Here is a 13,940-nt window from a genome sequence, read left to right on the forward strand (position 1 = left end):
TATGTGTGTGTGTGCTCACCTTGCCAATAACAGGGATGTCCACAGATCCCCATGTATCTGCACCCCAGTGTACCATCCCCGACGCAAAGTCTGCCGTCACTATCCCTAGGACTGGCAGACGAACCGAGACAGCACCAGAGAAAGGGAATAAACATACAGTACAGTACGCCGTCATTAGATAGAACGAAAACCTCATGTGGACAAGCAACAGAAACATGGGACTTAACTGGCTGATTTAGAGAAATTCACACACATAAAATAAACGGTTACATGGCAACTACAGAGGAAACTTTTCTACTGATACCTCAAAAAAAAAAAAAGATTTGATTAAATGGAATAGGATCTTTGCGGCTCACCGATGCCGAGGACGATCTTGTAGATGTGAACGGTGGAGAAGTGGAGGAGGAGGAAGGAGAAGTTGATGATGAAAAGGAAGAGGCACAGAATTACACAAACCCACTCCTGGAGCCGTTTACCTGGAGACGACACAAAAAAAAAAACACACAACAAGGGTTTACTTCAGTTTACGGATCTGAAAAAAAACACACACGAAACTGTTATTTGGACATAGACACCGTTACATCACAACATGCATCAAGGATTCATGTTCTGAAGTCTCATATTTTCCATTTTGTCCATAATTATCTCATAGTGAGGGAAAAATTTAGTCCAAACCATCTCTGAGGCATTTTAGAAGCAAAGATAATTTAAACCACACTAAAAAATGCAATGATATTTATCCCAACATAAAACTTAGGGGTGGGAATCTTTTACTATCTCACAATTCGATTCGATTCCTATTTTTGGTCCTGTGATTTGATTCAAAATGATTTTTCGATTCAAAACGATTTGATTCATAATGATTTCTGCTTCAATCTATAGGTGTGCAAAGGATCCTCATGATCTACTCCAGTCTGCTATGAAAGACAGAATGACAAATACAGACATTCAAATGTCTTTGTCACATTTATTACCGTACTTTCTGGACTATAAACCGCACCCACCCCATCTCCAACATCTCACCATTGCTTCATTGATGCCAAGCTTATGTGCAGCAGCTCTATTTCCTTCTTCCTCAGCCGGATCAATCGTTAGCCGAGAAAACATAAATTAGCCGCATCATTTTAGTCATTGTGTGGAAAAAAGTAGCAGCTTACAGACCGGAAATTGCGGTAAGTTTTAAACATTCACACATTCTTGGCAGGAGTTTGGTGAGGCATAGCAGTGTGTGTTGGTTTGCTGCTGGTGGCTGACTCTGCACCGTGTCCTTAAAGGTGTGGGAGACTTTCGTGACCAATTTTTCATCAAATCTGTCAAACCTCAGTCATAGCCTAAGTATCATGAATCTGTAAGTCTTTCTGTCATTACTCACCTGAATCTCTTGTATTATGGTGAACAGTTTCTTAGTGCCATCCACCGTAGACAAACCATGTGTTTACATTCAGAGCCAGTAGGTAACTCGGACGTCTTCGGAATTTTGTCACGACGTGCACTGTGGGAAACAGAGGTTCGCGCAGCCGCCTGACAGTGGCAGCTGCTACAGACATGACGCGGAAACGGCAGGAGCTCCCTTCCCTCTATGCATATTCTTCCAGCCGTTTCCACGTTTCAGCCGTTTCCACGTTTCAGCGTCGTGTTTGTTTCATCCATACAATATCATATGGTTGCGCTGCCGCTGTCAGGTGGCTGCGCAAACCTCCCTTTCCCACAATCCACGTCACGACAAAATTCCGAAGATGCCCAAGTAACCTACTGGCTCTGTTTGTAAACACATGGTTTGTTTCTGGTGGATGGTGTAATGGAATTTTAACTTCTTTATCTGATTCCCTTCTTTGTTCCCGTCTCCTTTCCTGAATACCCTCCCCCGAATACCCTTCCCCACTACATGCTAACTTTCCCGTCTCCTTTCCTGATCACCCTTCCCCATTGCACGCTAATTTTCTGAATACCCCCAACTACATACTAACTTTCCCGTCTCCTTACTTAAATCCCCCTAATGTGTGTGTAAATTTTCTTGCAAAGTAACAAAAGGTGACTGATTGTTAAAACCGTGAGTTCATCATTCAATCAAAAGGCCCTTTGAGGAGACTGGAGGTGTCACAAGCAAAAGTGATTCACCCTATAAAAGGTGGACCTTGTGAGAAGCTCTTTGTCTTTTCTTCACAAACGCCGTTTGTGTGCAGAACTGACCTTTCTTGCGAAAGAAATAAAATATTGTCGGCCGGCAGATGTCTCTATTTCATTATTCACCAGCAGCAGAGAAAAATTTCCATAACAATGGCACTAAGAAACTGCTCACCGTAATGCAAGAGATTCAGGTGAGTAATGACAGAAAGACTTACAGATTCGTGATACTGAGAATATGACTGAGGTTTGACAGATTTGATGAAAAACTGGTCACGAAAGTCTCCAGCACCTTTAAACTTTGGGTGATGCCACTGACAGACTGATCTCATGAAATCGGTTGTATGTGATGCCAGTTTATTGCATTTGGTGTGCTATATGTACATATTTTCATCCTTTCACGTGTTATTTAACGCCATTTGATAGTGTGTCAATGCCCTAGCCGCTAATCGCTAACCCTAACCGCTAATAACACAAGCCGCTAATCGTGTTAATCGCTAACCCTAAACCTAACCGCTAATTGTGCTAGCTGCTAATCGCGCTAATGGCATGCAGACTGCTGGCGGACTTGTTTTATTTTTTTTTCTTTCTTTCTACGATTCTGAATTGTAGTAAAGGAGAATTGCGATTTTTATATGAATCAATTCTTTGGCACACCCCTAATCGATATCGTCTGATATGAAAAAAATTATCGTGATATAATGTTTTTTCCATATGGCCCTGTATCCTAGCTTTAACTAATAGTTTCTTCGAAGATTTTTTAAACCAATGCTATGCAATTATGAGTCATTTTCAACGAACACAACTAATTTTTGAATTGGACGTTCAAGAAATGAAGGCTGTGTTAAGCGCTCTGTGTGTGTGTGTGTGTGTGTGTGTGTGTGTGTCCTCAGTGTTAATATGTAATCAGTCAGATAAAGACAAGTGTAGTCCAGGCTGCGGGGTCACGACCTCTCATATGTGAAACACTGGCGCTGACGCAGCATCGGGCCTGTGGAGACGGACCCACACTCACAGTCTGTTTTCAGGTGGGAAGGGGGGGGCACCTGCAGGGACCAGGCCAAACTCATAGGTCAGCGCTATCAAATAAAGGACAGAAGGACAGGGACCAACTAAAACCGTTCACACTCCATACTCGCAGATCAGCAATATTTCGAGGGGGTCAAACTCAGAAAAGGCTTCAACCGCCAAGCCCTGAAGACTCCGGATGCTGAATTATTGAAAACACACACACACACACCTGCAGTGGCCGATCCATAGCTCATCTAATATGGCCGAGCACAATGACCAGCTGTGGGGTTTCTGTTACTTTCCCGATGTCCTGATAAGCTTATGTGTCCTTTGTTTCCATCTTCCCTTCGTTCTTACACATCAGCCCAAACAGGAAACGCGATATCAGGATATTTTTGCCGACTTACAGCAATAAAAGATACAGACTGAAACCACAGCTGTTCTGTTTTAAGTCTTTTGTCTTTTATCCTTTGCCCCCCCCCCCCATCCCATCCAACCCAGTCCCCCCCCCCCCCCCCCCCCCACACACACACACACACACACACACTCCTAATCCTTCTATCTTTGGAGATCTAATGTGCTTTTAAAACTTTAATGTGTTCAGATCCTAATGTATCACACAGCATTAGCAGCCTATAAGATATTCATGACAGGTTTTTTTTTGTTAACTATGTGTGTGTGTGTGTGTGTGTGTGTGTGTGTGTGTGTGTGTGTGTGCGCACCTATAGACCTGTGTGACTATGAATATGCTATCAGCCTCTCATAAGGTATCGGCTCCAGTGGTCACAGGAGATTTTAATATGTGATTATGGATATTTTACGAATCGTCAAATGTGACCCTTCACCTTCTTAAAATAGACGGTAACTTGTAAAAAAAAAAAAAAAAAAAAAGAGACAGACGGCTCATTCTACTGCAGACCCAAGTTCAACCTCCTGGATGAGTTCGACTTTGACACTTGAAAGGTGTTTTCTGTTTGAGTCCTGCGCTCAGACGTCAAGTCAAGACAATGTTTGGAAAATACGATTTAATACTGGTTTTGTCTTCATGGTACCCTGCTGTGATCAATAAAACTGACATTTATTTTATTTTATTAGAATAGAATAGAATAGAATAGAATAGAATAGAATAGAATAGAATAGAATAGAATAGAATAGAATAGAAAAGAAAAGAAAAGAAGAGAACAGAACTGAATAGAATAGAATAGAACAAAACAGAACACAACAGAATAGAATAGAATAGAATAGAATAGAATAGAATAGAATAGAATAGAATAGAATAGAACATAAGAGAATAGAATACAAAAGAATAGAATAGACTTTGTCACTGTGCTACTCCAGTCAATGCAACAATATAAATAAAAAAATATTTACATACTTCAGAAAAAAAGAATAGAACAAATATAAAATTACAAAAAACTAAAAGTAAGATAAGAAAATAGAATATAAAATTTTCAAAAGTAAAACAAGAATGGAGCTGAAGTAAAATAAAAAAAAACCCAGGACCAATGGCCCTGTATTTTACCGGCCAAATTCAAAGCTTTGGGAAATGTATCCAGATGCCATTTATTCTCACCCAGTTCTGTGTATTTATTCTATTACAGAAATAGTCCATGTTTTGGTCATATTCCAATCAGATCTGTAAAAAATTCTAATTCCTACTTGATATCATTGATACTGATTTATTGGATCAATCCACTTCCTATCTGTTATAATGGGAACATTTTTCAAAGTGGCACCAAATCCAGAATCAGATCCAGATGGAAATAATTTCAATTCCTCGTGTTGACATCATCATACAGAAGCTGTATACCAAGTTTGAAGTCAATCAGAACTGGAGTTTCGGAGAAGAAGACGATTGAAATGTTTTCCCCATAAGAGCCCATGTTAAATTTTCCGTCAGTTCCCGGATCCAGAAGAAGATCCTGATCAGCATGTGGTCATTATGTTTTGGTCATCTCCCCATCAGGGCTGGACTGGAGACATTTACACTGGATATCATTTATATTTACTGAGTTATTGCATCAATCCACTTCCTATCTCTTATAATGGGGACATTTTTCAAAGTTGCACCAAATCCAGAATCAGATCTGGATCCAAATAATTTCACTAACTTTTGTTGACATCATCATAAAGAAGCTGTATACCAAGTTTGAAGTCAGTTGGAATTGTAGTTTCAGAGAAGAAGACAATTGAAATTTTTGTAACGGACGACAGACGCCGCATGACAACAACAATAGCTTACAGTCTGTTGGCCGGTAAGTTAAAATAGGCATAAAATATGAATAAACACAATATAAACAGTATGTATTACCTATGAAACTATATATATATCTATGAACTCAAGTCTATATAAAATTAGTGCATTTATTTTTTGATAAATATTAAATAAATATTACATTGTTATTGCAAGAAGAGAAGATTATTGCACAACTTTTTGCACATAACTGACATGTTTTTCTCCATATAATTATGTTGTTGCCTATTTTCCAAGAATCTCAAATGATTTTAATATTTCCAACTAACCCAGATTAAACCTATAAAGACTATGCCATATGTTCAGGAAGCAACCGGTTTATAATCAGCTAAATATCTGCTCCTCAGACAGAGCAACAAGACGAGAACATCTGTTAATGAAACAGTCTGAGTTTGAACATAAGAAGAAAATCTTAATTTAAGGTTATTTATTAGCAGCTTCCAACACACTGAACAAAGAAACTCAAGCAGAATCTTTTAACCCTCAAAGACTTAAACCAGGGGTGTCCAACATACGGTCTGTGGGCCAAAACCGGCCAGTGGTATAAAGATATGACATGAAAAAAATTACACTTAAGATATTAATCAGTTTAGTTCTTTTTTTATCTCCAGTGGGTGGGATCAGTCAAATACGATCAGAATAACCTAGAAATAATGACAACTACAATCTTTTCTCTTTGTTTAAGTGTGTAAAAAAAAACAAAAAAACGGTGGAGTTGAGATTTAGCACTAGCTATAAACTTTATATGCATCACATCAGCTGCAAACTTGTTACTATGTTTGACTGCATTGTCCCTGTCAAATAAAATAAATAAATAAAAATCAATCAATTAATTAATTACAGATTACTATGTATTATTTTACTGGTCCAGCTCATTGTAGATCATATTGGGAGGATGAACTAAAATGAGTGTGACACCCCTGATGTAGAGTGAAATAAAGATCTTCTATCAATACATATGTAAGTGTATCTATATACACTACATACAAAAAGTTAAGGACATTTTTTAAATTTTTGGCCTATTTTTTTCAGTTGGGATTCTTGCACAGCTCTTTTTACTTTTTTTTTGTGTGAACTGAACACATTTTTTAATGAGCAGACATAGTTTTATTTGCAAATGGCAAAAATGACACCAAAAAAAAGTTTAAAAAAAAAGAAATATCCTCAATTTTTTGTTTGTAATGTAGGTGCTGCTGGAGTTGTTGACCTGTAGCTAGTTTTTCAAGATAAGATAAGACAAGACAAGACTCCAGCTTCCTCCCACCATCCAAAGACATGCACTGATAGGATAATTGGTCAACCGAAAACTGCCCATAGGTGTGAATGTGTCAGTGATTGGTTGTTCGTCTCTATATGTGATCTGTGATGAACTGATGACGTGTGCAGGGTGAACCCCACTTTCACCCATAACGAACTGGGATAGGCTCCACCCCCAGTGACCCTAGTGAGGATAAAACAGTTCAGAAGATGAATGAATGAAGATAAGATAAGATAAGATAAGATAAACTAAACTTCCCAGTTCAAATATCGCGGATGACATGCGTCTTCGAGCTCTACACGAACCTTGCGTAATCCACGGGTCGGCGTTGCCCTAAAGGCAACGGTAAAAAGTGACTCAGAACTATTAAATCATGTCCTGTTATTACTGCGCAGAGTGGATTACAACGGTGTGTTTCCTCCGTGAAGTCGAGGTCCAGAGTGTAATGTGTGTAGATGAGGCGGAGCAGGTAATGTGTGTTTTCAGTCCACGCAGCATCAGTCCACGAGGTTAAGTAGAGCGCAGTTAGCTCTGTTGTCTCCGAGCTTCATGTGACACCATTTCCTCCTCTCTGCCCTAAGGTACACACACACACACACACACACACACACACACACCTCCAGGGATCGTTACACCAAAATTCACTCACTTGGACTCACAATGTGACACAAACACACATCAACATACTCGACGAGGCCTCACGCACACACATGCTGACACGACTACTGATGGATTTGCACACACACATCCACTGACATATACACAAATTCAGACGCTCAATTTCCGTCGCGCGCACACACACACACACACACACACACACACATACACACACACAGTGCAGGGCCGTGGAGCAGTGGGGCGGCTGTCAGGTGATGTGCGTCAGTCCTTGGATCCTCCGGCTCCCTGGTGAGGGGAAGGAAACTAGGACAGGCCTCCGCAGAGTGCAGACACACACACACACACACACACACACACACACACATAAGCCCCTGTCCCTCAGGCCATGGCATTGCTGGATATCACACACAGCTACAGACAGACACACAAAAGCAGGCCTTATGAGCACGTATGTAAGAACGGACATATGCTACACACTCACGCAGCAAAGCCACACACACAGAAACACACACACACACTCCTGAGTACAACTTCTGCTGGCATTCGAGCATCAAAACTAAACACTTAAAACAGGCGTAAACACACACACACACACACACGTCTACACACACTCTTAGGGCCAGAGCGGCACACTCATTAATATCATTCTGACAACAACTGGCTCCCTGGCAACCTCTCTGCCATCGCTCACCCAGCAGCACCCCCCCGCCTGTGAGCGCGCACGCTGGTGTGCGCAGGGATTTAACCTGGGCGGAGCCGGGGGAGGGGAACGAGGGGTGCTAATAGGCTGAAATTAATCAACGCCGGCTGATTCGCTGTCTGGGGAATGAGTGGCGGGCAGCAGGCAGGCAGGCAGGAAACACACCCTGAATACTAATGGACTAATGGAGGACCCCCCCCCCCCCCCTTTTACCTCGATCTGCTGTTCCGCCAGGTGATGCCAGGAAGTACGGCGAGGGAACGTCACATTTATATCTGGACTGACGGGATAAAACTAGGGAGGCAACGATTCCACTTTTTTCCAGACCAAGTACAAGTACAAGTACTTACATTTGAGTACTTGTCAATACCGAGTACCAATATGAGTACTTAAAGGTGGGGTGGGAGATGTTTTCCTGGAGTATTTTTTACTATATTGCTTAAAATCCCCTTCACACCCCGATTGCAACCAATTAATTAAATGTTCTAATAGGGTTGTGCAATTAATCGAAATTCAATTACAATGTCGATTATTACACTCAACGATTACAAAAATTATGTAATCGAGAAAAAACGATTATTAATTTGGAGTTGTTTTAATCCACGCGTACACAAGCTACCATGAGCTTCTCCGCCCCGCCCCCCTGTAAGCTACAGCTGCCAGCTAGCCGGCAGGTCCACCCCACCAGGACAGTTGTACCTAGCGGTCTGGAAAAATGTCAGGAGAATCACAGCAGAAGTGCTTGGTAAACAAAAAAGGCAAGTCAAATTCAAATGTATGGAATCACTCTGGGTTTGATGAAGAAGACGAAGAGCAAAAACACATCACGTGCAGTAAGTGTTTCGTAGTTGTGTCCACATCGACCGCTAACACAACCAACCTTTTAAACCATCTAAAGTTTAACCACCGCGACCTTTATGATAATCTTATGAAAAACCAAAACACACAAAAAAAAACCCCCAACTCCGTCTACAACTTTGTCCGCAATGCAATCTTCAATCTCCGAATCTCTTTACGCTGCAATTCCCTACTCATCAACATCGGAGAGACACCAAAAGAAAACCGAATCCATTACCCATTACCTGGTTAAAGGTATGTGCTCCATTAACACCACTGACAACTGGGGCTTCAGACAAATGGTGAATCCACAGGACAAACGCTAGGTTTTGCTTTCAAGACATCATTTTACACGAGCTGCTACTACACTGAACATACTTGAATTTATAATTTGCACTTTATGTTTTTTTTGGGTTTTTTTTAATTGCTCCAGTTCTATGGCAAGTCTATAGCAGTTTAATTCCAGTGCACTATTTGTTTACAAAAGGAAACATACTTGAATTTACAGTATACTTATTTGCATTCAAAGATTTTTTTTTTGTCTCATACAAAAGTGAACATACTTTGATTCAGTGTTTAAAAGCTTTATTTATGTTTAAAGAGTATATTTTACATTGTTTTGCAAGAAAAAAAATAAACAACTTTAAGGTTAACAAATAATCGTTTTCAATAATCGTGATTTCAATTACTGCTAAAATAATTGTGATTATTGTTTTTTTCTACAATCGAGCAGCCCTATGTTCTAACACAAAAAAAACAAAAAAAATGCAGTCACCTGTGGAACAAACAGGACTGAAAAAAACACCATCCAATCATTTTAACCGACCCATTGAAATGATTGAATGGTGGTATGTCTATCAAACTCAACTGCCATTTGTCCCTCCGCCCTCTGCACGTACCCTCTTCGTGCATGAATCATGCGTTGTTAGAGGCTTGGAGCGGTCAGGAATCAAAGCCAAAGCCAGAGCTTGGTTATATTAGGTATATTAGTTATATTAGTGATATTAGGATGGAAAGTTCACCGGCAAACTGTTTTGTCACCGACATAAATCAGTAGTAAACGTAACATTAGTCAGATAGGTATGAACTGGGGCTGTTCTATAAGAGTGGAGGAGTTGGAGGAGACTGAATGAGGTATGCATGGATCGGGGCCGGAGCCGGTGAATTGTTGCTGTGCAGCGCTCGTGAACCCTCGGAAACAAACGTAACAATTTAACCCTTTCATGCATGAATTATGAGAATCCTTAATCAATATTTTTTTTTCTTCTGGAGTGTTTTTATACCTCCTTAGGCATAAAAAAAAATTGCGATCGAGTTTTTTTTTCTTCATGAAGTTACAAAAATGTCCATGCATTTAATTTTTTAAGTAAAGAATTATGTATTTAAAACCCAATATCAGAAAGTAAAATGAAAACAATGAAATAAAAACATTTTTAAGGCTGCTAATTTGATGTTTTCTCACATTTTAACATACTCTAATGCTAGTTATTACCTCATATAATACGCAAAAAACAACTCTTTTTGTCTAACAAATAACTGATTTACACTTAAAAATGTTACTGCAGATCAGGTTTGTCAAGAACAGCAAAGTTATAGTAATGGTATGAATTGCAGTATATTATGGGATGTTGCATAAGTGTCCACTGTGTTGGCTCATATGGAACTAAAACAACAAAACCTATGAATATACAAGAGAGCAGCTGGAGAAGAACTGTCCACTGTAGTGACCACAATGCATGAAAGGGTTAAACCAAACTAACCAGTACAATGATATTTATCCCATAATATAAAATTATGTTCTGACATTAGCCATTATTGTTTCATATCGCAGACCCCTGTTAGAAAAGAAACACTTGAATTCATCGTGTCCACATACTTTTGTCCGCATAGTGTATATTCACAGACACATTGTTGTATGTGTCCATAATCTGTGTTGTTCTACAGTCTCAGGAACATGATCATGTAGCTTTGATCTGTGTTTAAGTACAACAGGGTCAGGCCCTCTCTAATCTGACCAAATTTGGATCCACATCTGTTCCTTCTTTCCTGTTGTGGCCTTCTGTTCTACTGCCACCGAGCTGAGTAAGAGGACAGAAAACACAGGCAGATCATCATATTGGATTGAGTTTTTTAGCCGGTGTGGAAGTCTTCAACGGCTTCAACATGCATGAGGAAAGTACGAAACCCCTAGGTAAATACAGAACTGCAGATGTACAGATGTATGGGCTTTCATGCTCCGAGAGTTAATTTAGGGCCTTTTTTTTAAATGATACTAAACACTAAAAGTGGTTTATGAGTTGAAAAATTAACTATTTGGATTTGACTGTGATGAAATCAGCAAATACACAGTACATTTTTAGCAGAAAAATACTTGTTCTGACATTCCAATAGCATGAATATTAACCCTTTCATGCATGAATTATGAAGGATGATTTTTTTTTTTTTAAATCACTCTTTAGGCATGAAAAAAAAAACTGTATGAACCTATTTTTTATGGAGTTACAAAAATGTCCATTCAGCTGGACACCATGTGTTTAACTTTTCAAGCAAAGAAACATGTATTTAACCCTTTCATGCACAGTGGTCACTCCAGTGGACAGTTACTCTCCAGCTGTTCTCTTGTATATTCATGGGTTTTGTTGTTTTAGTTCCATATCAACCAACACAGTGGACATTTATGCATCATCTCATAAACTGCAATTCATACCATTATTGTAACTTTGCTGTTCTTGATTGGTTCTTGAGTGGAAATCAATCATTAATATTTATTTTTTGCATATTATCTCCATGAAGTGAGTAATAACTAGTATTAGAATATGTTAAAATGTGAGAAAACATCAGATTAGCTGCATTAGACATGGTTTCATTTCACTGTTTTCATATCACTTTATGATATTGGGTTTTAAATACATGTTTCTTTGCTTCACGAATAAAATTCATAGTGTAGCTGAGTGGACATTTTTGTAACTCCATGAAAAACAGGTTGATTTAAAAAAAAAAAAATTCAATCACATTGTGTTTTTTTTCATGCCTAAAGAGGAATAAAAACATTCAGGAAAAAAAATATTGATTAAGGTTCTCATAATTTATGCATGAAAGGGTAAACAAACCGACACCAGAAAGTGATAAACTGCGTCAAAACTCTGAAATTTAAAAAAATAAAATAAATTTAGCTGTTAATCTGATATTTTCTCACGTTTTACCATAATGTAAGACTGGTTGGTACCCACTTTATGAAGATAATATGCAAAAAAACCCCTGTTAATTACACTCTAAGAACAATTAGCAACTGATTTACACTGAAACATGATACTGCAGATCAAGTTAATCAATAACAGTAATGGTGTGAATTGCAGTTGAAAGTGATGTATGGGGTCCAACTTAGTGGCAAATTTCTTCCAGTATAAAATAAATATGTGGAATTTTTACCAATGATATTAATCCTTCGATGTTACTTGATGCTAGTATGTTTTTTCTAACCTTCAGGGGTGTTTCCTGATATAAAAGGATTTACGAGATATTCCTGGGATGTTCAGAAATTCTGACTTCCTGTCGGCCATCTCGGTTACGAGTAAAAAAAAAAAAAGCACTTCCCACGACTGGCCAATAGGTGGCAGTGTATGTGATAATGCACAGGTGTCCACTGTGTTGGCCACAGGTGTCAAACATGCGGCCCGGGGGCCAAATCCGGCCCGCCAAAGGGTTCAATCCGGCCCCTGGGATGAATTTGTAAATTGCAAAAATTACACTGAATATATTAACAGTTAAGGATGTTAAAATCACTTTAGGTCATTTCAGTGTAAAGTGGATCAGACCAGTAAAAGACTATCATAATAACCTCTAAATAATGAAAACTGTAAATTTGTCTCTTTGTTTTAGTATAAAAAACTTTAAAAATTACACAAAAATGTTGACATTTACAGACTAGCCTTTTACAAAAAAATTTAATATCTGAAATGTCTTAAGAGAAGTATGCGGAATTTTAATAATATTCTCCCTGTTATTTAATGTTTTGTGTATTTGTAGATCCACTGTGATCTCTAAGTTGTGATTCACATGTATAAATGACAAATTGAGGCGTAATACCATTATATTGCACTTATTTTACTAACGAATTTTGAGATTGTTCATATCTGTTCATGTTATGTTCTAGTACAATTCGTAGATGTAAACATTTTCATTACGGAATTTACTTTTTTTATTCAAAAGTTCTTATCCTATTATTAATATTATTTTACTGGTCTGGCCCTCTTTATATCATATTAGGCTGAATGTGGCCCCTGAACTAAAATGAGTTTGACACCCCTGGTGTTGGCTGATACGGAAATAAAACAAAAAAAAACCCATGAAAATACAAGAGAACAGATGAAGACTGGAGTGAACACTAGGATTGAAAGGGTTAAAGGTGACGTAACAGTTTGACTAATATCTATAGTGTGTTGATACATAAAGGTGGACAACTCCAACAGGCCCACAGGGACCAGGACCAGGACCCAGGTTCACCTCAGGGTCTAGAGGTCATTCCTGGGCATTTGCAGCTACTTCGACACAATGACATGGAACCCTTTAGACAAAGTTTTGCAGGTTAAAGTCCATGAACTGAGAACTTTTAGTGCTGACAGACTCACTCAGAGACCCAGCGGCCTCACCACAGTAATGCTAATGACCCAGAATGCCAAGCAGCGACACGGTGAGTGGATGGAACTGCTGGACTGAAGATGACCCTCTATCTTAATGACTGGTTCAGTGTAACAGGATGCACTACTTCTGATTTAATTTAAAAGCTAACGGGAAAATATAGGTTATCTTCTGCATGATTAAGATAAGATAAGATAACATAAGATTAGATTTGTCCCAAAGCTTTAAACACTTAATGTTCACTAACTCATACCGTTGAACCTTTGTTTTACTTAAATGTATTACTTCATACAGATTAACTGTGGAATCTCTGCTATAAGGCTCATTTATGCTCTAGTACAGGGGTGTCAAACTCATTTTCTTCCGGGGGCCACATTCAGCCCAAATTAATCGGAAGTGGGCCGGACCAGTAAAATAATAGCATGGTAGGCAATAAATAATGATAACTCTAAAATAATTTTAGTGCAAAAAATAACATTCAATTATGCCAATATTTACAT

The 13,940-nt window shown here is 38.8% G+C and overlaps 1 protein-coding gene across 1 annotated transcript in view; it reads right to left on the reverse strand.

Annotated features, from left to right (window-relative positions):
- The window catches only part of si:ch211-212o1.2 (transmembrane protein 189), a 93,238-nt gene that overhangs the window by 41,420 nt on the left and 37,878 nt on the right, over window positions 1-13,940 (reverse strand). The window contains exons 2-3 of the mRNA XM_030136144.1: window positions 357-476; window positions 20-111 (exon numbers count right to left, since the gene is read on the reverse strand). Of these exons, the coding sequence (XP_029992004.1) occupies window positions 20-111; window positions 357-476 (212 nt within the window). The remainder of the gene's footprint in view (window positions 1-19; window positions 112-356; window positions 477-13,940) is intronic.

Source organism: Sphaeramia orbicularis, chromosome 6 (genome assembly GCF_902148855.1).
Source record: "Sphaeramia orbicularis chromosome 6, fSphaOr1.1, whole genome shotgun sequence".
NCBI classification, from domain to species: domain Eukaryota; kingdom Metazoa; phylum Chordata; class Actinopteri; order Kurtiformes; family Apogonidae; genus Sphaeramia; species Sphaeramia orbicularis.